This window comes from Hemibagrus wyckioides, linkage group LG18, assembly GCF_019097595.1.
Source record: "Hemibagrus wyckioides isolate EC202008001 linkage group LG18, SWU_Hwy_1.0, whole genome shotgun sequence".
In the NCBI taxonomy this organism is placed as follows: Eukaryota; Metazoa; Chordata; class Actinopteri; order Siluriformes; family Bagridae; genus Hemibagrus; species Hemibagrus wyckioides.
Window position 1 is genome coordinate 16,754,854 of NC_080727.1, and position 26,897 is coordinate 16,781,750.

Here is a 26,897-nt window from a genome sequence, read left to right on the forward strand (position 1 = left end):
ACGAAGCATGGTGACAGAATGAGCAGCAAAATAATAAACTAAAGAGCAGTAACTGTGTTTCTTTCAGCTCTAGTCTGATATCAATAATTCACTGTTCAAAACTTTTGCGTAATTCTGCACTTTATGGTACAAAGTTCAAGAGCTGAGATGTCTAGCGTATTGCATCAGCACAAAGTTCAACAGCTAGCACAAACGCTGAAAATACTAGCATACAGTCAGGAAAACGTGAAAGTGGCTGTCGCTTGTCTAGTCTCTAACCGTCTCTCTCTCATATTCCTCTGAGTGATGATGTCCTGATCATCGAAGTGCAGGATTTGTGTCCATTTTTCAGAAACTGAAAAACCCGAAAGAGTCAAATTGTGCGTTGATTCTGATTCATTATGCAATTTGATTCTTTTGATTCATTTGGTGTTTTTGTCTTTTCATCGCGGTTAAATATTTTTCCCTGAAAGCGAAAAAATAAAAATGTATTTTTGACAAGAAGATATCGTCCACAGAAGAACGTTTCGTGTGTTTGATTCAGTTCTTGCAGCGAGTCGATTCGCTTTCTTGCTGCATGTGAACAGCACCTCCATCTGTGAGAAACGTGTGAAATCTCACTCGATCGTGTCCGTCTTGGAGGTTGTGTGTTTTTGTTATCTTAACGTGGCATCACTCGACCTGCGGAAGAGAGAGAGAGTCCTGTCCTGCGATGGAAGTTAATCTCTTGATCCGTTTGTGTTCTGCTTCACTGGGATTTTAGAGGTCATAACCAAATGCCTGATAAAAACTCCCAGCTCTGTGGGTCAGAGTTCAGTGCTGCACAGCTGCAGGATTTTATCTTTACTGATCTACAACGCTTCTTCTGGACGATTATTCCGAGACGCACGGCTCTGACATCGGGGTCTTGACATCGGAATCTCGCCGCATTAAAAAAAATCTTCAGGTTTCCTCTCCGGGATTTTAAACCCAGAAGCAGAGGAGCTGTTAAAGTCTTGACTGTTCTGTTCTGGCAGTTCTCTGGCTGGAGAGATTTTAAAGCGTGTGTTTCATCATTCCTTATTTGTATTCAGGGAGATTTCAGGAGTGTTACGGTGTGATAAAAATATTGTCGTATTAGTCAACTCCTTATAAACCAGATGAAACAGGTTTCTGCATTTAAGCATGTGTCAGAGGGTGTGTGTGTGTGATCAGATCAGAGGTGGTGGTGCGAGGTGGGGATGTCTTCAGGATGTTTCATCACACTAAACATTCTATGCATATGCATCCATTCATCTTGCTGTAGGGGGCGTGGCCTGTGTATCACATGACCACACCACATCTGTATGCTGTATTATATTTCTGTACCGTCAATGTCGATGTCATGTTTGTTCATTCATTTTCTGAATGATGTTCAGGCGTTGAGCCTATGCCAGCAGGGAGACTAAACGTGGTGCATTGTGGGATTGCAGTGCTTCTGCGAGAGAGAACAGACGGATAAGAAAGAGGTGAAGGGTGTTTCTGATTTCTTCATCCTGCGTGATGGGCGAGTGCTGCGTCTCTCGGGATGCCTCCCATTTGCGCCGAGTGAATGTTGCGAGAGCTTCCTGTGGGACTAATTACTGTCACTTTTCAGAAGCGAAAGCTTTCTCAGTGTGGCGTTTTCCTGACACAGGGGCGTTCTGGATCAGGTGGTACAGGTAGAACAAAAACGTGTGGGGTGTTTAACGAGATCAGATTCATTTTTGATCAGGTTAATTAAATAAATTATTTTTAGTATGTGTTAATTATTAATTGTTAGGTTGTTGTTGGAGTGTGTTCTGGATATCTAGACATCTGAATTATTTCATTTTCTACTCTATAGAGTTCCGAAAAACATTCCTCTTTTGTAAAAAAATCTCAATCAGGTGAAATTTCCAGCATTTTGAAAGATTTCTTCCTGGTTCAACTAAGTGATGAGCAAATGTTCTGATCTACTGATGGAAAACATCATCTTAATTTGGACAATTAATTAGGATTCATTTTCTAAAAACCCTACCAAGTTTACGATGGCTTTGTTTCCCAGCTTTGATTCTCTGATCGTCTTTTTCTCATCGTCTCTTCATTCCATCTCTGTTCACGCAAACGATGTCCAGGAGGTTAAAAAGCAGATTTTCATTGTTTCTGTTGCATATTTGTTAAATAAAAGTATCACCAAACTCTGCTCCTGTCTGTCTCTGCTCCTTCTGTGTACCTGGTGACGTGTGTCGCACGGCTTCTCGCACAAACGCGATGTGAGATTTGCCACGTCACTTAAGTCTGGCATCAAACCGAAGTGTGTCCGATTCTTTGGCTTTTGGGCTCTACTTACTCTGATATCTCAGTGAAAAGGAATTCAGTCGTCGCCTGGATTACAGACGTTTTGTTCACCGTGTGTTTGCTCAGTCTGACACACGTTTGTTTGCGCAGATCTGCAGCCGTCCTACTGTCCACAGTTCATTAAGAGAAAGCGATGGTGTCGTGTGGAGTGTCGACTCAGCTGAAATAACAACCTCGCTAACCTCCATGACAGGCATCTCCTCTTCCCCACTTCTTCTCTTCTTCTCTTTCTCCAACACACTCGCAAGTTCAGGAGTCCTGAAGAAGCCTCAGTGGAATTTTTTTCCTTTTCTTTTCTTTTCTATTTTTTTTTGGCAGTACTATTGGTCCAGACCCAGAGATCTTGCAGTATGAGATTAAAAGCTATTAATCTAAAAAGAGGGCACTCCCGGTTTCAGGCTTCTCACCTCTTTGCACCCAACCTGGGGCAGTTAATCTTCTCCTCTGGCCTTTTCCTGAATTCCTGTTTTGCTATCTCATCTCTGTCTTTCTGCAAAATCTTCTCTTTTCTCTGAGCTTTTTCCGTTTTTTCTTTAAAAAAAAAACAATAGACTCACTCAATCGAAGCAGTTTGTACCTGTCTGTTAGTGTCTGTGAAGTCTCTACAATATCAGATTCTTATTTGTTCATATCTTATAGATTGTCCAGTCAAAATGTATGCACTTTTTCAACCATCACTTCCTCCCAAGATTCTTTTGCGGAGGGAGGAGGGGATTTGTGCAGAGGGAGGTGTGGTTTGTACAAAAGGAGGTGTGGTTTGTGCAGAGGGAGGCAGAATTTCTGTTCTTCATATTTACTTAGCTTTGTCAGGTTTATTTAGATTAGCAGGGGGTGTGGCTTGCTGCATGTCAGATACTTTTGGTTGTTTGAATCAGTCAAGCACAAGAATGTTCAGTGCTCACTCTGACTTCCTGTTTCAGCAGGAAATAGTCAGTTTGCTGGTCTTTCTCTCCACCGTATCTTCTCCATCCTCTGATTTCACTCTCTTCTGGTCTTTAGCTTCATTAAGGTCCCAAGAAGCTCAGACAGTTAGCGGATTCTTAGTGATGGACTTGTTCGCTTTTCGCGTCACACATTCATGATATAAATAATCACATTGTTTCTTACTTTTTCTGGTCTTTCCCTCCACTGGGCTTGATTAATTATGCATGAACGACAAGACAAGGGCAAGACAGAAGCAGAAGCTACTAATAATAGATGTGTTTGCTTACTGTGAATTCTCTTACGGGCATGATTCACGTGATTCAGATGATTCACATGATTGCTGTATGAAGCAGAGATGTTCAGTTGGTTGTTCCATGTTCATGGTCTGATCTTTAAATGAGTGTAGACTCAACTTTTATTATTTTTTAAACCTGTCCATTACTAATTTAGCTTCGTCGGCTGTAACTTGAGACTCTTCATTAGAAATGAATGGATGTTGGTCGTCACTGCCGTCACACCTGTCATAGATATCTCAACACTGAGACTATGCATCTAAAATAAAAAAAAAAAAAAACAGGCCAAAGATTCGTCTGAATGAACTATACTTTCATTCATCTTACTATACGGTATTATCAGACATACTGATGTTTACACAGTTTAACATCAGAGTACACTAGAGCCGGTTGTCTCTCATAAACACTCCAAAAATATCATACTCTTACTCCTACAACAGGAGACGTTCTAATCCACACATGAATTGGGATCCCAGTTGTGTAAGTGTTAAGACTGTCTGATATGTAGTGATGCCACCTGGAAGCCCCACCCCCTTCAGTCCATGTCATACACCGCTGTTTTCAGTTTGTTCATGTGAAATAAAATCCATCAGTGTGTTCCACTCGGCGAACACGTGTTCAGTTAACATCAGCTAGCTGTTCGTTACGGACGAAACGGACAAAAATGTTTATTATTTAATCTTTCAAAGTGTCAGATCTAACGCTTTTCAAATAAACGTAATGAGATGATAATCAGAAAGTGATTAAATCCCCCGTTTCCTTTTTTCCCCTCTGTCCTGCAACGGTCAGCGCTCTGACATACTCGAACAAATGCCCTCATGTGGACGTTGTTAAATTGTCAATATAACGTTATGTCTGTCTTTCACTTAAAATCCCAGCTTTGTTTGACTGTCTCTGCCTGCTAAGCAGTTCCTGACCACACAGCTGCTGATGTTCCTCCGCCTCTGCTCTCTTTAACACCTGAGATGGTGGAAATGATTCTTTAGAGTTGAAGGAAAAGTCATTTGCTCTGCTCAGGTATTTCGAAGTGTATTTTAAGTGTGTGTCCTTGGTGAGAACACACTGTACTCCTCAGACAGGTCGTCTCTGCTGCTGAAACTGATTGCAGCTCTGTTTGATCATTCATGCTTGAACCTCTCAGTCAGCTGTATCCACACCTTGATAAGCGAACACACTGAGGGACTAAAAGCTGCCCAGGTCCCCCCACCCCCCCCACCACCACCGTATTAATCGTAATGCTGAATCATCAGTAATATAAACGAAGTCAAATCATTCCTAATCTGCCAGAACGGCTCTTTTTGCGTGTTCCGAGTGAGCAGGTTTCATAAATATTTTGATGTTTGAAACACGTGAGGGTTCGAGAAAACACGTTGCAATTTCGCTCCGAATTCCATAGTACATTTGACACGTGGCCCAAAACCTCGCTGGCTAAATGAAGAAGCTTTAAGTTCACTCACTTGTCCAAATACATTATTGTTTCTATAGCAACAGTTCACTTACATTAACGTGAAATGTTCAGTATACAGTGTAAGATGTACAATCGTTTTGTGGTAAGGTGATGTGGAGTTGAAGGAGTCTCCAGTGTCAGTCACAGTGTTATAACCGAGTTCAGGACACTTTATCGGGGGGGGGGGGGGGGGTGAGTGGGGGGTTAGGTGGAGAAATGGAGAGAGAGACAGAGAGAGGATGCTGAAGGATGGAGCGAGTGTTTTTATCGTAGCCATAACGTAAGTGAGAACAGGAACTCGTCTATTCAGTGTGATATTTCTCGCGCAGCAGTTATCATCATGATCTTAGCAATAAACAGGAGTTTGTCACCATTTTGTCATCACTTCCTTCCTCTGAAACCCCTGATGTCCTTCCCAAACTCCACCCACAGTCTTTGACAGGTTTGCCTTGACCATGTAAAAGGAACACGTTGAACAAGTTCTGGAAATGAAAGCTTTTGTTTTGCTGTGTCTATTTTTGTGAACCTGGACATGTGGGAGCTTTCTCACGCACGTACACACACACACACACACACACACACACACACACACACACACACACACACACACTACACAATTACTACACTTTTAAATTGTTTTGGAAATGGATTCCAGGATGTACACACACAGCATCCGGTGTATTTTTACACAACAGTGCTGCTCTGTGTGTGTGTGTGTGTGTGTGTGTGTGTGTGTGTGTGTGGAGATGATTTCTACAGATCTATTATAATTTTCTCTCTTTTTTTTTTTTTCCACAGCCCACTGTTTGTCACATGGAAAATTGGCCGGGACAAGCGGTTGAGGGGTTGTATAGGTACATTTTCTGCCATGAACCTGCACTCAGGACTCAGGGAGTACACCCTTACCAGGTACACACTGCTGTTGTGTGTGTTTTTTTAATTATTTAATGACAAAATGACCTGATTTGCAGCTTAACCGAATTTTCTTTGTAAATAAGGAATAAAACAAATAATTCACACACGGTGCAAAGTGAAGTCATGGTTCCCACTGCTGTGTGGAGAACACACACACACACACACACACTGATGACACACTCATCATGAGATGAAAAAATGTTAGAGCTCGGACCGATGAATCATCTCAGCTCGGGTTTGTGCAGTGTTCTGTTCATGCAGGCGGATGACAAACTAAAGGGAAAAAAAATAGGAGTCGAAAGTGTCGGTCCAGCAGAACGGCTTCGGAGCAGCTGGGAACAGATTGTGGAGTGTGTAGGAGGAGAAAGGAGTCTGGAGCTGAAACACAGAGTTCAGCACTTCTGAAGGATTCTGCAGTTTGTAAACAGTGTAATATCTGGCTAGGAAAAGACAAAGTTGTTAATATCTACGTAAATCGAATGACTCGCCCGGAGCGGTGACGCCGTCGCACAGCTCCAGGGTTCCAGTCTGACCTCAGGTTTCTGTGGGAGGAGTTTCTGGGTTTTATAGTGTTGTCCAAAACACTCTCTGTCTCTCTCTCATATTCACTCACTCACTCACACCCACACACTACAGTCACACACACTCGCGCGCACACACACACAGGTGTATACACTCATCTGGCACTCACACGCTGCTAAGTTTCTGCCTCAGTCATTTCATTAATGTTTGTGTTTCCTCTAGCAGAGTACTCACACACACATTCACTCATACTTCACTCACACACACTCTCACTGCACTCACACACTACATTCAGTCACTCATACACACACTTATCCTGCACTCACACACTGCACAAACTTACTGCACACACTCTCACTGCACTCACACTGCAGACACTCTCACTGCACTCACACACTACATTCACAGTCACTCATACACACTTATCCTGCACTCACACACTGCACTCACACACTGCAGATACTCTCACTGCACTCACACGCTGCACACACTCTCGCTGCACTCTCGCAGACACACACACTGCAGACACACTCACTGCACTCACACACTGCTCACACTCACTGCACTCACACACTGCTAGGTTTCTGCCTCTCAGTCATTTCATTAATGTTTGCGTTTCCCGTAGCAGAGTTAACCTTTCAAGTCTCTCAGTTCAGCTTATGTAGAGTGTTTAATATTCAGGCAGTACATTTTCTCTCTTCATCTCCTACTCCGTCTTCATCTCCATCTCCTTTGTGCTGCTCAGGAGAACTGCAGACTTCAGCAAGCTTTTCTCCAGCCGTCTGAAGAGAGACGTTCCCTCCTCTGACGACCGACTCGACTTTTCACTTATTATTCCTTCAAAATTATCATTTATCAGCTGTCACTTTTCTCATCTGCTGTCCTGTTCAGCAGAATACAGAGCTTTTCAAACGTTTGGGGGAAACGTTTATGACTATGACGTTCCTCTGTTCCTGAGCCTCATCATCGGTACATCCCGAAGATTTAAAAGAGAAATCTGTCCTTCTTTGCCAGAAGGTTTATCGCATTTTCGGGGTCAGTAGTTGATTTTGGGGTCAGTGTTTTTGGGTTGGTTTACGACATGACTGATTCAGACGCAGTAAATAAAATTCCACTTCTCTCCTTTTAAATGAGATTACAGTAAAATGAAATATTAATTAACAAATAATAATAATATAATAAATTTATTATAGTACTAAAATAATTTATTACTATTACAATTACAAAAAAATATAAAAATAATTTATTACTTTTATTAAAAAATAAATTACTTTATTACTATATAAAACATCATCCGAGCGAACGTCACAATCAGGATGGAGTCTGAAATGTAAATGAAGCTTTTAATCCGTCTTTTAAATCAAACCCTGCGGCATTTTTTCATAATCACGGACTCCGAACAGTGACCTCGCTCAAGCGCTTTGATTTAAGTGAAGCTTTTAAACGAGTCGCATGCGTAATAATTCTGCAGGAGTGCCGTGTTTATGCAGGAAGTCATTCCGTAATTCAGTAGCGTGTCTGCACTGAGAGCAGCAGAAACGTGGCTGGACTTTATCGTCTCGTCTTTTTTCACGTCCACAAAGAACGTTTATCTGCTCTCCCTTTTTCTTCCCTGCCTTGTGTTCGAGTCAGAGGCCGAGATGGAGCGAGCTTTTTCAGCATAAAACGAGAAAAGTGTGCCTCATTTCCACTGATGGAGCTGTTCTAATCTCTTAAACGCAGCGCTCAGAGCGTCTCGACTCCACACGCGATAATCTGACATCAGTGTGAGGATCTGAGTTATTACTCTTACTATATTATAGAGAATCAGTTCGGTCCTGGTTTTCAGAAGACGTGGTGTATTTAAATGATTGAAGGTCATCAAGTCCTGCCGAAACATGCTGCTGTCAGAATGTCAAACTCACTGTTTCTGTAGTAAAGGGTGACGTGAGGAGATGGTTGGACACGTGAAAGGCGGCCGACGTCACTGCGTTACTGACGACATGCTAATGAAGGCTTGGATTAAATATTGTTGGGAAAAGCAGGAGGATTATTTTGTGACTAAAGCGGTTCTTATTATTCAGATAAAATCAGAGCTGTACGTTTACTGATGTAATCGTTTTACAGATTTTGCGCTTTCGCGACGCCAATCCGCTGCTCAGTGAGATCACCACAGTTCATGTTATTTGTAAAATATTAGCTTCGAAACCTTCATCCATCCATCCATCCATTTTCTATACCTGCTTTATTCCTAATTAGGGTCACGGGGATCTGCTGGAGCCTATCCCAGCACACATTGGGCGAAAGCAGGGGTACACCCTGGACAGGTCACCAGTCCATCACAGGGCCACATATAGACAGACAACCACACACACACTCACACTTTTAGAATTACTAATCAACCTAATGTACATGTTTTTGGACTGTGGGAGGAAACCGGAGTACCTGGAGTAAACCCATGCAGGCACGGGGAGAACATGCACAGATTTATCACATTAATGACTTTTCTCTGTTATGGGGACAGAACTCCAGAGTCGAGGAAATGTGAGACGGAGTGGAGGGAAGGGGCTTCCTGGTGGCACAGCTGTCGATCATTCCCGAGTCATGCCTCGATCACGTGGTCGTCTCTGGTTTAGTTTTATTTAAGAGAATAGAATTTATTTAAGAGATCGTAGACAAAATGTGTAAAATAAGATATACAGTAATTTGAGTAAACATCCCTGGATGAGTTTCACAGCAGGACTGAGCACGATATACACGAGGGAGAGAGAGAGAGGGGGAGTGAGAGAGAGAGATTATCGGAGCAGGAATGACAGCAGGAAGTCCTCTTCTGTTCTCCATGCCGTGTTCTAAGGCTCCATTGTGGTGTTTGCCATCTCCTTTTGTGCGAGAGGAACATAAAAGTGTGGCAATGCCTCCCAGAGAAAACATTTCATTCATTCATCTATCTATCCATTCATCCATTCACAAGTATCAGTGATCCTCTGTGCCCCAGAGTTCAGACTTCATCATCATCACCTCTCTCACATGCCTCCTGGGTGTGACAGCGAGGCAGGTGGCCGTGAATAAAATCCTCTGAACAGTTAGGGGATATGAGACTCATGCTCTCGCATGCTCTCAAACGCTCTCACGCACTCTCGCACAGACATCTGCCGAGTCCAGCCCGATTTCATTGGCTGCGAGTTGCTCATGCTTCCTATTGGCTGGATCTGTTGCTGGGATGATTCCATTCTCTGAGCCTGTAGGGGAGGTCACCTCATGCAGCGAACACCATGGCTTTACCCTCAGATTATTTGATTCATTCATGGATTTGAGCGAATGATGTTCCGTAAATCCTTAAAGAATCGCTTTAGTTTTGACGTTTCTTTTTTGGTTAGAGATCTTTATTCCTCCTGTGATTGAACATTTAAGACTCAAACATACTTTTTCTCAGAGTAGAAATACTTTTGGTCCCGTTTTGGTTCCAGCAAGCCACATTCCAGTTCGGGTCACAGATAAAGTCCCAGAGTGTCCCAGTCTGTAAAGTCATGATGTTCAGCCAGCTGTTTCAATACCTCATCAAAAATATTGGAAAATGTTTTATCTCTGGTGCAGCAGTGACCATGCGTATGATTGTGTGTGTGTGTGTTTAAAACCCATAGCTTAAGGGTAGCTTTTAAAGCCATCTTTTATTTAATAAAATGGGTTGTTTGTGTTTTATCCGCTGTATGATCTCGGTGTCTCCGGTGACACTGCTGTACACACTGCACATATGTTTGATTCTCTGCTAGTGCTGTGCGTTAATTAGCGATTTAGTTACTGAACACACTGCATGTCTGTTGGTGAGTCTAGAAATCAGATCTACTAAACGTTAATGAATAAACTCTCCAGCCTTGTTCAGACGGGATTAGTTTGAAATTTGGAGGCAAAGGAACGTAACTATTATTTCTGTTTAAGCTTCAACCTGTGCATGTGGAGTTTTTATTAATGTAACGTCGATCTTCAGGTGTGATCGTAAATGAAGGTAAAGCAGTCGCTCGTCTGCTAGCCGAGTGACTGAGTTCACGAGCGCGGGTAAGAAGCGTCGACACTTTAGCATGCCTCAGCTTTTCCACCGCCGCTTTACAGCCGAGCTGCAGCCAGGAGGCGTTCGGTCAAACCTTCAGTTTAATTACTTCTGGGAAGGAGGGAAAAATAAGATGGTGAGTGGAAACGCGAGGGCTGAATACACTCATCACATGCAGTTAAATCAGATCCTCACTATATTCTCTGGATCAGCTGACTGCTTTATTCGTGTAAAAATGCCGGTGTTCTGGTGCTGTGTGATGTAACGTGTCTTGTGATGTTTTACATCAGGTTTTATCAAACGAACTGACTTGAGTTTTTTTTTTTTTCTTTTTTTTTTTTCCTCTTGGCAATTTGGGGTTTCTCCAGATTTTTATTCACGTTGTTTCTGACTAGGAGTGTATCCGGGAAAGAAAACGTTAATGTAACGTTAATACAACATCTGTCCTGCTCTTAAACCATTAAATAGAAGAAAATTTTTGTGTCTGATTATTTCATCAGAATCAGAGTGAGTTCTGAGCGTGTTTTTTTACACGTTATTTAAACCTCAGAAAGAATCTCCGCAGCGTTGAGTGACTCGGCAACTCGTCCCCTCGCTGTGTTTAATGATCTGACTCCAATTTGTTTCAGAGACACAAAACTCGTTTTTCAGAAACTTTTTAGAACACAAACGGCGTGATTTAAGAAGCCTCGTGTTTTGTCTAGTGAACCTCGCTCCTCACACACTTTAGATTGAATTATTACAGCACATGAAGATTGGTTTCGGAATGGATTCAGATGGGATTGGTGAAAACCTTTAGCAGCCGTGATTCTGTAGAGAAACGTACACTCTGAGGAAAAATCGTTTGTTTCTTCCCCGACTTCATCAGCTCCCGACAGGCGCGTCAATCCGATGTCAATCCTATGTTCTGTTCTGCAGAACTTGGTTAGGATTTGAAGTAGAGCTGCTGAGGTTCCTGCTGTTCCTCATGCTGTAGATGTGGAGAGCGTGTGTGGAGGAGCTGCACGGTTTATGTTAAGGCTTTACGAGAGGAAATTGTGACATTTCTGGAATTAAATTCGAGGCTGGAAGTTTGAAGCCGACTTTGTTAGGCGATCAGCCGTGTCGATGGTTCTGAAAGCCTTCTCTGGTGTCGTTGTAGTGTGAGATTTCATACTAGTGTGTGTGTGTGTATGTACCAAATCGAGTCTCTTGTATTATTCAGCTGGTGTTGAAGGTGTGTAGGCGTGTCTGTGGAGACGTGTGTAACAGGAGAATGTTTTTCGCTGGCTCCTGTCTAGATGAAGCATCAGGCCGTTGAAAGTCTAGACTTCGGTACCATATACAGTACGTCTGTCTGTCTGTCTGTATCATCTTGAACTCATCCTTTCCGTTTATCATCTGTTTCTCTCTTCAGGAAAAATCGCGTCTCGTTTACCTCGGGCTGTCGTCCGACCGTCCAGATGTGTCGATGCTCTGAATATTCAGCGTACGGCATCGTCGTGTTTTACAGAAGATCGCTCTGTCACTGTAAAGAATGCCGATCCGAGTTAGAAGTCATGGAGGCGGTCGTTATTGCGGCACGCCGATGCGCTCGCTCCGGCTGAATGTTGTGTGATGTGTTTTTTCTCCCCTGATGGAGCGATGAAGCAGCTGTGCGTGAAATAGGCCTCTGTTACAGAACTGCCTTTTCAGCTGTAATGAGTTCTCGATGCTGAAGCTTATCAGAAGGTCTGCTGAGACCCGATGATGGACCGTTCCACCACACAGACGAGTGTGTAGAGATAACTTATCGCTTCTGGTGTTAGGATGAATGTAATTTTCTCTTCGTTTCCATGCGAGTGCTCCGAGAGATTGATTTTCCCTGTAAACATAGTCACCGTGACCCCGTTTTTAAACCGTGATATAAGTGGATCTGGTTCTGTGATCATGTGACCTTCAGATAAAGATAATCACTTCCTCTGTGATGTAACCGTGGGTTTGTGGCATCTTTAATCGAAACACATCCTTCCGCTGCAGTCCGGCTCGGCTCTTCAGCAGGCTCGTTAGTGACGTTCATCAGATGTTTGGTTTTGGGGAAGCTGCATGTTCCTAAACATTCTAGACGTTACACAAAAGAGGGGATGATTTAGACATTACACGCAGGATTGTTATGTAGCCACATCTCAACGAATTTAGGGAGTAACGTCCAATCAGAATGCCGACTCGCAGAAACACAGCAGAGCTTCTTATCTTATAAGATATTCTTATCACTCTGAGGGAATTACAGCATGTCACTCAGGACAGCTAGATGGTTTGCTAACAAAAGATGGAATGGAGGTGTCCATGTAAAGCGAGTTACTTCCTATTGTCGCTTATGTTATAGCAGCTTATACGGCCATTCCCTCTTTAATCTCCAAAAAAGTTAATAAGACCAAAAAGGGTCTTTTTGCAGCTTGTCATGTTACTAAGAAACCACAAACTCCTCCGTCCAGAAAACTGAAAAGGCTGACACTGGAGACATGCGTAAAGATCACTAACCTCTTCGACCCTTTTCTGTAAGCAGCGCCTTTATTTATGATTAGTCTTAGATTAGTCTCTGTGAATGAGCGGTTGCTATAGTAACGAGGAAGCAGGTGTTAATATAAACAAGTGATGGGATACGTGCTGATGTCTGATCTCATGATGTTGAGGTCTGATGTGTAATTCTGGAGTGAATCTTTACTTCATCAACACTATTGAAACCAGTTCTGTGTTTTTGTGTCAGTCAGATATGACATGCTCGAGTTCTCCAAGCCATGGCCCGTGTTTTTCTTGCTGTTGTTGGATGGTTGAAGTCATTAACAAACCTTTAGACTCGAATTCCACACATCGTTCACCTCTCTGTCCTGACAACCTGCTGTCCTAATCTTCACACCATCTTCACATCACCGCAGTGTCTGATGCTCTGAAACGAAACTGAGCACTGATTTCATTCATCAGTTCTGCTGCAGATTGTAAGGTGTGGTTTTTGGTCTGAGCGAGAAGAAAAAGATGGAGGAGGTGGAAAAAGATGGTGAAGATGTGCAAGAGAAGAAGAAGATAAGGTAGAGGACATGGAGGAGGAAGAGGAGGAGAAGGTGGAGAAGAAGGAGGAGGCTTCAGTGCTCTTGCTTTATCGGAGAAGCCGGTCCATGTTCACAAAACTTTCTGGACTGCTGAAGCTTGTTAGCACTGAGTCTTGACTTGAAGTGGAAGCTTCACACAATCGAGTCAAAACATCAAACAGAAAAGGTGAGTTGAAGGAAAGCCGACTGTCGCTGTCGTCTTGATCTCAGTCTGTGAGTGATCTCCAAGCGTGATGGAGGTTAGGATGGTGTAGTGTGTGAGGAAGTGGTGTAGTGGAACAAACCAGAAGATAAACCAGAACGTCAGATCTTCATGAACGAATCTCAGCTTCAGCAGAACCTCCATCATGTTTACTGTGTAATGTGGCCATTTTAAAATCTTAGTCAATGAAGCAGTCATGTCAAATAACCTCTCTCTCTCTCTCTCTCTCTCTCTCCTCTCAGTGCCCTTAAAGACAGCCGCTTTCCCCCGATGACGAGGGAAGAGCTGCCGCGCCTCTTCTGCTCAGTGTCTCTGCTCACCAACTTCGAGGATGTTGGTGATTATCTAGACTGGGAGGTAAGAGTTTAGTGTGTGTGTGTGTGTGTGTGTGAGAGAGAGAGAGAGAGAGAGAGAGAGAGCGAGAGGACGCTCAGCCGAAAACACACAACGAATGTTTGCTGCTAACAAGCTGCTACTGTAGAGTGAGACACGCCCCCAGGGGGCGGGGAATACACAGTTCTGAAGAGCATTTTATTATTTCATAAAACTACTTGGTGTCTAATGAACAGAGAGCTCTGAAACGCAGATTTTGATTCCATTCACTCTTTTATCTGTAATCTGAATCAGTGCATACTGATGAAGGAACTCGGTGTGTAAACACGGCTGGCGAGTCGCTTAAAGCCCGGCGCGTCACATGCTGGTGTAATTAGCCGTGTTCTCCTTAAGCACCTCTCTCTTCTGGCAGTTTATCTGCAGGAGTCAAAATGAGACAGGTGTTGGAGCGATCCCCGGGTCATCCTCGAGTATTCCCTCTGGAGTGGGATATTAAAGATAAACAGGCTGTAGTGAGTCAGCGACTCCGAAGCTTCACCATCTCCGGTCCTGAGCTGCAGAAATACACTTTATTTATCACAAAGAAATCTGGAAATGTTCCTCGCTCTTTCGTCTGTTTGTTTGAATGGAATCAACCAATTGATCAAAAACTGCTAACTATAAAAACGGATTGGTCAGATTCTGGAGTCTGGTTGGCTGAGCTGAACATGCACACTTGTTAGTCCTGCTGTTTCTTGAGCTCTCAAGTGACCCCAGTGACCACTTCTGCTCGCCGATCTGCCCGATCCATCACGATGCTCTACTTCTGCTTGGAGTCTCATCACTCTCAGTCTGTCACTGCTGCTGCTGCTGATGTTCCTCATGGATCCTTCAGATACATGGGATTGCTGTGAATAGAACCACATGGAGGTGATAATGATATTAATAATCCCACTCTCTGTGTTCATAATGATTTATAATCCCACTCTCTGGTGTTTATAATGATTTATTATCCCACTCTGTGTTTACAATGATGTATAATCCCACTCTCTGGTGTTTATAATGATTTATAATCTCTCTCTCTCTGTTTATAATGATCTATAATCCCACTCTGTGTTTTTATAATGATTTATAATCCCAATCTCTGTGTTTATAATGATCTATAATCCCACTCTCTGGTGTTGATAATGATTTATAATCTCTCTCTCTCTGTTTATAATGATCTATAATCCCACTCTGTGTTTTTATAATGATTTATAATCCCACTCTGTGTTTATAATGATCTATAATCCCACTCTCTGGTGTTTTATAATGATCTATAATCCCACTCTCTGGTGTTTATAATGATTTATAATCTCTCTCTCTGTTTATAATGATCTATAATCCCACTCTCTGGTGTTTTATAATGATTTATAATCCCACTCTCTGGTGTTTATAATCCCACTCTCTGGTGTTTATAATCCCGCTCTCTGTGTTTATAATGATTTATAACCCCACTCTCTGGTGTTTATAATGATTTACAATCCCACTCTGGTGTTTATAATGATTTATAATCCCACGCTCTGGTGTCACCCAGATGAGGATGAGGTTCCTTTTCACTCAGGGTTCCCTCAAGGTTTCTTCCTCATATCATCTCAGGTCATCAAGTTTTTCCTTCACCATCACCACCTGAGTATGGAGCATGTTCTCCTCGTGCACCAACACACGTCTCAATGTCTTTCTCTCTCTCTCTTTTTTTTTTTTTTTTTTTTATTTATTTATTTTTTTTTTTTTATATCTTTTTAATTTTCACCTCTCAGTAATCCACCTTCTCGGGACAGTGGTGGCTTTTGAAATGCGTCACCTTTCCTCTCTTCAGTACCCGGGGAATGGAGATTGGACTCGCCGTGACCCAGTTTCAGCTCGGCATGATGGATGTGTTCTTGTTGTTGCGCTTGAACAAAAGAACCTGGAGTGATTACCTGACCCTGAAATACGGACGGAGAAGAAAACGATGAACGAGGGTTAGACTGATCAGATGAGCTGGCGTGGGAGCGGTGATGAGGTCATTCGTTCCTCCTGAGATGTTCATCAGTCATGGATGCTTCTTCTGATCATATTACACACCACACTCTTTAACGCTGAAGTGTGAGATTAACAGCAGGAGCCGATTTGCTCACTGAGCTCTTCACGGCCAACACACTCGTCACTCAGCCCTTTAATTATTAACCCTTAAACGGCTGCCATTAAGGATCATGTCCTACATAGCGAGCTTCTCTCAGAGCTTCACAGTTTAGGAATTTTTTCTGCTACTTTAAATCTTAATTCTATGAAGGTTTTATAACTTTTTATTCTCTCTCTCTCTCTCTCTCTCTCTCTCTCTCGTCTGTCTGTCTCTCTCTCTTTCTCTGTATCTCTCTCTCGTCTGTCTGTCTCTCTCTCTTTCTCTGTATCTCTCTCTCTTTTTCTTTCTCTGCATCTCTCTCTCTCTTTTTCTCTTTCTCTGCATCTCTCTCTTTTTCTCTCTCTCTCTCTGTATCTCTTTGTCTCTCTCTCTCGCTCTGTCTGTCTTTTTCTCTTTCTCTGTATCTCTCTCTGTCTCTTTTTCTCTTTCTCTGTATCTCTCTCTCTCTGTCTCTTTCTCTTTTTCTCTTTCTCTGTATCTATCTCTCTCTGTCACTCTCTCTTTCTCTCGCTCTCTTTCTCTCTCTCTCCCCCTCTCCTAGGTGGGTGTTCACGGCATTAGGATAGAATTTTTCAATGAAAAAGGATCAAAGCGCACCGCCACCTATCTGCCAGAGGTTGCAAAGGAGCAAGGTGAGATTAAACACTCACCTCTCTGAGACACGTGACGTGTGTTACGTTTTTCCGTCCTGCTGTTCGGTGCTGTAAGTGTTATGTGTTGTATGATGTGCATGAGATGAGATTTAAAGCTGATGAGAGGAGCTGGCTCAGAGTGAATGACTGGAGATGAAGCTGATGGATGTGTTTATTTCTCACATCCTGTGTCTGAATGTTGAGGGGGGGGTGTTTTTTTAAGGATCTCAGTGGGACTATTTTAGTTTATATACAATATATGATAAATAATAAATAAGATCAAATCCTGGAAATAATTGGTAATTGTTGAGCATCGTCTCATATAATCAAAAAGAAATCTGAAAGAAATACAAGAACAAGAAGCGAAACTGATTTGTGCTGAACAGTGATTCTGCACTCACTGAAGCCGGCTAGATTTATTTATTTATTTATTTATTTTGGCCGTCCTCCAGACGTGTTGCGTTATTGTACACGTCACGGTCAAAACCAGGCTTATGAAGGAGAATGAGATCATTTCCTTTTTCTGTGCCGTGTGTAGGATGGGACCACATTCAAACCATAGATTCCTTACTTCGAAAGGGAGGATATAAAGCTCCCATCACAAACGACTTCAGGAAGACCATCAAACTGACCAGGTACAACAGCTTTATTCTTCATTTCTATGACAATCTAATCCTTCACCATAAAATCTCTGGGTTCACATCCAAGCTTCATTTCAGCCACTGGCTCCATTTAATGGGCCAAAAATGTAAATCTGATTGAAACAAACGGGACGCTGCTAATGATTAATACAGAACACGCTAAGAACCGCTTCATGCCTGGTTCTTCTGTAAGCATGAAGTCATCAGGGAAGAACGCTCGTCTCTGTGATTTCTTCAGGGTTTTTTTTTAGTAAATAAAGTGATAAACGTGCCTGTTAACAACTTATTGTAACAAAACCCAGTAAACAGCTTTGGTAAACCAGCAGTTATTTCGCTACTTTAATGTTCAGTAAACTCGTAATGCATAATTGAGTACAACAGAAACTGCTTAAAGGCTTGACAAACACAAAGGCAAATTTGTGCAGATCTTCTTTCGGCTTTTCCCTTCAGGGGTCTCCACAGCGAATCATCTCTCTCCACCTATCCCTATCTTCTGCATCCTCAACACTTGCACCCACTAGCTTCATATCCTCATTTATTCCATCCATATACCTCCTCTTTGTCCTTCCTCTTTGCCTCCTGCCTGGCAGCTCCATGTCCAACATTCTCCTACCAATGTACTCACTCTCCCTCCTCTGAACATGTCCAAACCATCCTAATCCGGCCTCCCTAACTTTGTCCCCCAAACGTCCAACATGAGCTGTCCCTCTGATGTACTCGTTCCTAACCCTGTCCAACCGTGCCACTCCCAACGAGAACCTCAACATCTTCAGCTCTGCTACCTCCAGCTCTGACTCCTGTCTCTTCCTCAGTGACTCTGTCTGTAAACCATACAGCATGGCTGCTCTCACCACTGTCCTGTACACCTTGCCCTTGATTCTCACTGATATTTTTCTACCACACAGCACCTTTCTCCACCCATTCCAACCTCCCTGCACTCGCTTCTTTACCTCTTTCCCACACTCTCCATTACCCTGGATTGTTGAGCCCAAGTATTTAAACTCCTATACCTTCTTCACCCTGTAATCTTACAAATATGTGCAGATAAACCTATCAAAATACACAAACACTTATCCAAAAAAAAAAAAGCCTTGGTCAAACAAATCCATGCATGGGATGTATCATCCTTCAGCGCAAGTCCTTAATTCTGGAACCTCAAAAATGAAAAACAGTCCAGAAAAAAAAAATCCCAATCGCCAAATGTTATAAAAGTCCAACTATAAACACAGATCCCCAGTTGTTCTCCTGGAAATGTATGATTCAAAAGCAACCTCAAAAGGAAAGATTAGAACCACCCGTCATCCAGACACAGCCTTCCTGGTGGCTCCGTTTGTTTTACTTCAGTATGCCTTCCTGTTTCAGGGTGCCCTAAGGTCAAAATAAGTCCCCTTTCCCCCTCTAGGAAATTTCTGCCCAAAACATAAAAGTGCCCTGTGTCACTTCAAATTAAACCACAAATCACAAGAAAATAAATGAATGAAAGAATAATTTTAAGACTAACTAAACTTTTTCTTTCACATTTGTAAAATAAAGTATTTATTTATTTATCACATTTATTTTAGCTCTGATGTAGTTGCGTCCCATTATAAAAAGAGATGGAGAACGTCAGCACCATCCAGCTGCGTGTTACAGCAGCATTAATTATTAGCCGTATTGCATGTGTGCTGTTTATTTCCTGATTATCAGCACCACCGTGACTCGTTACACTTTACACTCCATGCCACCTGCTTCTTTCAGTTTCAAAGCTACAGCAGGATAGAGTATTGCGTGTTGACATGGTAACTTGTAGCCTGTAGTACAGCATGAAGTTAGGGTTTCAGTGTATAATGAGCTGGAATCGCTCCCAACGAAACGCTGCTGTACGAGATATCTCAAACAAGCAGCTCGTCCATTCGGATGATCAGGCGGAGTCTGCCATGCTGGTTGCTTCTGACCAGAAAGTCTTTTCCTCCTCCCGCATGTCCCTGTCCTGGTACGTTCTGAACAGATACGAGATGCTTAGCAGCGGAAATGACAACAGAAATGGCAGATGGGGGATTTAATTTTCCTGCCGCTCCTCACTGTCCAGTGGGAGAGATCAGATAATCAGATAATCCTTTAAAATCAAGTCTGAACCTCCACAACAACACAACGACACAACAATTCAACAACCGACTGGTTTTTACAGAGCGTGTGGCCGTGAAGTCGGATTATTGAAATGCTTGAGAGGGGAAAGACGCGCGTGCACACACACACACACACACACACACACACACACACACACACACACACACACACAGAGGATGTCCGTAGCTGCAACATCCTCTGACGGTGTAACGTGTAGCATATTTCAGGCCACACCCACTTCCACACCCATGAGATGTGTCACAATACACACTGTTCTGAGAGTGAATTCCTGATTTGTTTTGTATTATTATTATCAAAAAATAATTTTAAAAATAGATTTATTTATATATTAACAAACCGACTAGCAGCTGGTTTGTTAAAATGTAGTGACGAATGTTTAAAATTATGAAATGTCTTAAAAAATGATTCAGAAATGTTATTTATAAGATATATATATATATATATATATATATATATATATATATATATATATATATATATATATATATATATATATATACACTATATTGCCAAAGGTATTCGCTCACCTGCCTTGACTCGCATATGAACTTAAGTGACATCCCATTCCTAATCCATAGGGTTCAATATGACGTCGGTCCACCCTTTGCAGCTATAACAGCTTCAACTCTTCTGGGAAGGCTGTCCACAAGGTTTAGGAGTGTGTTTATGGGAATTTTTGACCATTCTTCCAGAAGCGCATTTGTGAGGTCACACACTGATGTTGGACGAGAAGGCCTGGCTCTCAGTCTCCGCTCTAATTCATCCCAAAGGTGTTCTATCGGGTTGAGGTCAGGACTCTGTGCAGGCCAGTCAAGTTCATCCACACCAGACTCTGTCATCCATGTCTTTATGGACCTTGCTTTGTGCACTGGTGCACAGTCATGTTGGAAGAGGAAGGGGCCAGCTCCAAACTGTTCCCACAAAGTTGGGAGCATGGAATTGTCCAAAATGTCTTGGTATGCTGAAGCATTCAGAGTTCCTTTCACTGGAACTAAGGGGCCAAGCCCAGCTCCTGAAAAACAACCCCACACCATAATCCCCCCTCCACCAAACTTTACACTTGGCACAATGCAGTCAGACAAGTACCGTTCTCCTGGCAACCGCCAAACCCAGACTCGTCCATGAGATTGCCAGATGGAGAAGCGTGATTTGTCCCTCCAGAGAACGCGTCTCCACTGCTCTAGAGTCCAGTGGCGGCGTGCTTTACACCACTGCATCCGACGCTTTGCATTGCACTTGGTGATGTATGGCTTGGATGCAGCTGCTCGGCCATGGAAACCCATTCCATGAAGCTCTCTGCGCACTGTTCTTGAGCTAATCTGAAGGCCACATGAAGTTTGGAGGTCTGTAGCGATTGACTCTGCAGAAAGTTGGCAACCTCTTCGCACCATGCGCCTCAGCATCCGCTGACCCCGCTCCGTCAGTTTACGTGGCCTACCACTTCGTGGCTGAGTTGCTGTTGTTCCCAAAAACTTCCACGTTCTTATAATACAGCTGACAGTTGACTGTGGAATATTTAGGAGCGAGGAAATTTCACGACTGGATTTGTTGCACAGGTGGCATCCTATCACAGTTCCACGCTGGAATTCACTGAGCTCCTGAGAGCGACCCATTCTTTCACAAATGTTTGTAAAAACAGTCTGCATGCCTAGGTGCTTGATTTTATACACCTGTGGCCATGGAAGTGATTGGAACACCTGATTCTGATTATTTGGATGGGTGAGCGAATACTTTTGGCAATATAGTGTGTGTGTGTATATGTATATATATATATATATGTATATATATATATATATGTGTATATATATATATATATGTATATATATATATACATATACATATATACATATATATACATATATATATATATATACACATATATATATATAATATAATATAATATAATATAATATAATATACATATACACACACATACATATTATTGTCCATGTCTCGGTTGTTCTCTTGAACTCAGGAGCTTCTGCATGTCATCATCTTTGTACCTTCTGATGTTTTTTCCTGTAAATGTTCAGCTGTGTTTCTTAGTAGATCCTCTCCTCCTTCAGCTCTCGCTAGTTTGCGCGCCTCTGTTCCTCGCTCTGATCGCTTTTCTTGTCCTTTCAGGTACCGTAGCGAGAAGATGACGATGAGCTACGCGGAGTACATCGCCCATCGCCAGCACCACCACTACCAGAACGGCATCGGGCACCCCCTCCCCCCCTACAACCATTATTCCTGACAGCGAGCCGCATGACCAGTCACTGGACCTCTCCGCGGACCTCTTCCCGGGAGAGCCCGCCCCCTCGTGGTCTAGCTATCTCTACTACTGTACCATTTTATGATGATAGTTTCCGTTGCCATGCTAGCTCTCTGTTTCAGACGGTGGCATGGCAGCGGGTGGCAAAGAAGAATCACGATTATGACGTGGAAAAAAAAATCAAATCAACTCATTTATTTTCTCCTTTTTATCCTTTCTATTGATTTAGGTTTTTTGCAGCATATATATATAAAAAAAATATATATATCGACGTATAATCTCTTTTTTTTGGTCCTATTTTTTAAAAAGCAAATAAACAAGTACTGCTTTTCTTTTTTTTTTTTTTGCTAAAAATTTTTCTTTCCAACAATCAGAATCAGGTTTTTTCAGTCTGTGGATGGAAATAAGTCATATTAAAGAGGGGCTCGTCAGACAGGAGATTTGTTTAAGTGCGCTAATCTTCCGTTCCAGTGAACGCTACACGGCTTCGACTCGCGTTACGATTAAACCATCACACAGATCACGCTACACGGGGGGAAAGATGGAAAGAGAGTGAAATTATTATTATTATTATTATTTTTTTTTTTTTAAAGAAGTATAACAGCGTGACGGCTCCCCGGTTAACTCGAGGGTTACCTTCTCCATCAGTTTGAAAGTAAAGCTTTCCGATTGGTCAGCTTGGTCCGTTCCGTATTTTATAATCCGCATGAAACAATGATGTGAAGGTTAAATCGCCGATTTATTTCAGGCCCGAGATTTAGCCGCGTTTTTCTTTGAAAGCACGCTCCAGAACAAATCTGTTCTTTCAGCTTGTTGTGAGCTCTTCCTTTTATGGAGATTTGTGGGCGTGGCTAAACCTAATCGTTCCGTAAACACAGTGATTTATGCTCAAAAGCCGTTTTTATGAACATGCGAATCAAATCCTTCACAAACATGGAAACATTTTTAGTTGGGCCATGAAAATGAAATGACTCGTGGAACGTTATTAGGGAGGATTTTCGTTAATTTACCTGGTTCGTCGCCGTGATGCCGTAACCTGCGTGAAAGTCGTGTACCGTCTGTTCGCTCGGCTGCGTTTTTTTTGCTTTTATCATTTCTTATAGGTTTTTATCTCCAGCATGTAGCCACCGGAGAGGGTTGTTTGCTTGTTTTGTTTGTTGTTTCGTTTCTTTCCTCTCTGTGCGATCATTTTCCGATCTGAATCTGGATATTTGTGAGTTGTGACTTGAAGTGGTGAATGTCGTAGGGGTTCTTGGGGTTGTTCTGCATCCTGACTGTGAAGTCGACTAGAAACGGACTCGCTTTAACAGTCTGTTGTTGTTGTTGTTTTTTTCCTGTGTGGTGTTAGATGTGACTATGTTTGGAGAAACTCGTCAGAAGAAAAACCGCTAGGCTAAATTATATATATATAAGTCCAGATTTTGTTGTCAGAGTATCTGAGAGCCGCCTTGTCACTCAGACGGCCTTTTTGAGTGACGTCACCTTTATTTACTCGTGCTGGTTCTGATAAACTGGTTCCATTTCTTTTTTTTTCTTTTTTTCTTTTTTAAAGACTCTCCTTTTATACAAAACGCCGGATCACGCTGTTGTTCTGAACAGTGCTCCAGCGGAACCCCGTTCCCTGTTCTGTTCATTACATTGCTGCAGGGTTTTGGTATAGAAGGTGCTCAAACATTACAAACTGCAGAACTTTAGTCTCCTTTCTCACTGAGGGACCATGAAGAAGAAAAAAGATGATGATGATGATGATGGGGCTCTTCCAGTATGGTGTTTTTGAAGAGAACAGGATTTCATTCCCTCCTTTGGGATGCTGCTGCTGTTTTTTCTTTCTTTTTATCACACAGAGAGGAAAATACTCTTTGCAGAGACTTGAACGTGGCTCAGCTGACTGAGACGAGCGTAAAAGAAAAAAAATAAGAAAAACCTAAAAGCCATACTCTTCTTAAGGCATTGTGTAACGGTCAGGTTGGTTGTGCTGGAGTTCTCGGCCGCTGACACTTTTAACCGCGAACGTTTTTATGATCGGATCTGATCCGGGGTTCGAGGTCGGGGTCGTTTCTGATCAGGTGACGTGTTTGTGGAAATGAGACCTCTTCTTAAGACATTACCTCACACCATGAGGCGTTCCACCATTATCATTAACACCACCGCCGCTTCACCTCATGATGCTTGGCACAAGCAGTGTTTACATCCATGTCCAAACGCCACAAAATCCGACACCGGTTGCCATGACGCATCAGATCGTGTGTGAATCTTCACGTGGAGCACAAGCATCACGAAAACTCCTCGTAACCCGTACGTGCGGCGAGGCGTGGCGTCCGTGTCGCATCCCATCGTAGCGTCTCTCTCTCGTGGTTTCTGTCAGGAATCGATCATTTCTTCTCTCCGTGCTAAGGAAGAGAAGGTTTGCGCTGAGGTCTTGTACAAACCTGCTGGAAAAGTTAAGATTATTTATCTGACGTGTGTGGAGCCGATCAGGTCCGATTTCCTCCTCCTCCTCCTGTTCTCAGACGCGGCGTCGCAGGACCGAGCGTTCCAGATTTACTGATGGTTTTCTTTCTAAAAGCTGAGAGACTTTTCCACAGGAGGACTCTCTCTTTCTCTCTTTGCTTTTCATATGCAAAAAAAAAGTGTAAGGGCTTTCGGTGTTCCATCCACAGTCATCTCCAGCTCTGTGAAAAGTAGAAACAAAAACAAATCCCTCCTTTCAGTTGTGTTGCCTTACAAACGGATCGGAGAAAAAAAAACCCCGCCGTCGCTCCTGATCGCTCGGGGCCGCTGCTCTACGCCACGGTGATTTCTCTCATCTCCAGCAAAACAAAACGAAACACAATCCATCGTTTTGATCCGATCTCGTCCATCTCGCGTCGGTTCGCTTTATTTCTCCGAACACGTGAACAATGTGAACGTCTCTCTCGCGGGCGCCGAGCGATCAGGCCGCCGATCCTCACTCGAGTACAGCACAAACTGGATTTTATATTTTTTTATTTTTTTCTGCTGCAAAACAAAAATACACAGAGTTTTTTTGCCGACGTGAACGAACATATTTATGCACATCTGCAATACATCTGTTGCGTGTATGTTACTGAAGACCTGATGAATGAACAGAGAGAGAGAGCGCGAGAGAGAGAGAGAGAGAATATAGATGATATAAAATGGTGCTACTGGACCTCATTTTTTTCTGGGGGGGGGGGTTAAAGGTCACACTTTAATGTGACTGGTCATGCGGACTCATCAGTCATATCAGACTTATTCTTATCCTCGATATATGCAGATCTGTTTTACAGGTGTTGTTGTTCTTGTTGTTGTTGTTTTTTGTTTTGTTTTTTTGTCGTTGTTTTTATTTTTGTTTTCTTGTTGTTCCTTCCCGTGTAACAAACTGAAATTTCCTGCAGGTTTGAAAGGACAAGGAGTCACGTGTCTAATCCCATCCTTCCCTCATGGCCTCGGGGGGGGGGGAACACGGTCATACACGTCACATCCCATCTGTCGTACAGTAGAACACCACAGCAGCAGTGAACGCACACACACACACACACACACACACACGCGCGCGCACACTCGTCTTTGACGTCCGTTATGAAGTGTTCCTGACTGAACCTGCGCTCAGTTAATCAGACGTCTCTCGTTCGCTCACGTGTTCTTCACGTTCAAATCGACTCGACTTTCTGTCCGTTGAATCGGTTACATCGTCACGCTGCTTCCGTGAGCGGCGGGAAAGTTCTCGGGAGTCGTGAAATACTTGAAGTCGTCCGATTCGGAGATCACGCGCTGCACCGATAGAAAAAATAAAGTGAATGTTGAGTCACGTCATCGAAAGTGTTCCCGAGACGTTTTGCTCCGAGACGAACACGTCCGATATTTCACAACCCGATTGTCCAAACTGAGCAACACACACACACACACACACACACACACACACACACACACACACAGGAAGCTGATCTCGTTCATCATCATGTTTATTATTTTCTCCTGGCTCGCAGTGTTGAAGGCTCCACGTTAACTCTGTGTGTTCGATCGAACCAAAGATGCCTCCAGCCATGTCCTGATGCTGCTCTCAGACCTGCCTTCCTGTCCTTCCAAAAAAAAACACACACACACCCTGCAAGAAAAATCCTCTGTTCTGTTTTTGTCCTTTTTTTTTTTTTTTCTTTTCTTTTTTTTTAAAAAAAAAAAAAGATATTGTTTTGTACAATTTCTAACATTTCGTTTATGATTATTTTAAAATTTCGTTCCCTGCAGCTTGAGTTCAGCGACGTTCGACTTCTCTCCACTCTGGGGGTCGGCGTCCATCGCGTCCGGCTGCACTTTAGTTTGATTTTTTTTTTATTTTATTTTTTCCGTTCATATTGTTACTATTACCATGTATTTTTTTTTTTTTTTTTTTTTTTTTTTTTTTTTTTAAAAAGAAAACCCGATAGCGTGCCTCTTAGATTCATGGGTTTCTTAATGTGTTTTTTCCTAAAGACCAGCAGTTATACTTTATATAAAGATGTGTTGATCCTTATTTTTAAATGCCATTAAACAAAAAAAAAAGCCTCTTTTCTTTACTCTGGACCCAGTAGCAGCACTGGTATACAATCGCACTGATGACAAAAGAAAAAAATCTTTAAAAAAAAAAAAAAAAGGCAAAAAAAAAAAAGGCGTATAAATAATAATAATAATAATGAGATGAAATACAGAAGAACTACAATAAACTTGTTTGAGAACATTTTTTTAAGAAACTATGCTTAAACAGAAAAAAGAGAGGATAGTAAACAACATTTTTGTACACCGAGAAAAAAGGAAAAAAAATGATTCTTTAAAAATAAAAAAAGAGAAAATTTTTGGATCTAGTTTCTAAATTATTTTAGTGGTTTTCTATGTTCTGGAACTTTGAGCTGAGTTTTGGACGTGTGACTCGCTGACTGAGGTTTTTTCCTGTGCGCCATCGGCACAGCGGCTCCGGGTTACCTGGCGTAGCCCCGCGTCACACCCCGCTCCTTCACTTCTTTTCTATTTCTATTCAGTTTGGAATTATTATTTTTTTTCCTCTGCTTTAATAACTTGAAAT

General features: G+C 42.5%; 1 protein-coding gene across 2 annotated transcripts in view; it reads left to right on the plus strand.

Moving 5' to 3' along the window:
- The window catches only part of ammecr1 (AMMECR nuclear protein 1), a 39,935-nt gene extending 13,702 nt beyond the window's left edge, over positions 1-26,233 (plus strand). The window contains exons 2-6 of one of the 2 annotated variants that reach the window (XM_058415103.1): positions 5,779-5,889; positions 13,951-14,065; positions 16,726-16,816; positions 17,355-17,451; positions 21,709-26,233. In XM_058415103.1, coding sequence (XP_058271086.1) covers positions 5,779-5,889; positions 13,951-14,065; positions 16,726-16,816; positions 17,355-17,451; positions 21,709-21,823 — 529 coding nt within the window. In that variant the 3' untranslated portion in view covers positions 21,824-26,233. The remainder of the gene's footprint in view (positions 1-5,778; positions 5,890-13,950; positions 14,066-16,725; positions 16,817-17,354; positions 17,452-21,708) is intronic. The other variant, XM_058415104.1, reaches the window with a different exon arrangement.
- The last annotated feature ends 664 nt before the right edge of the window (positions 26,234-26,897 follow it).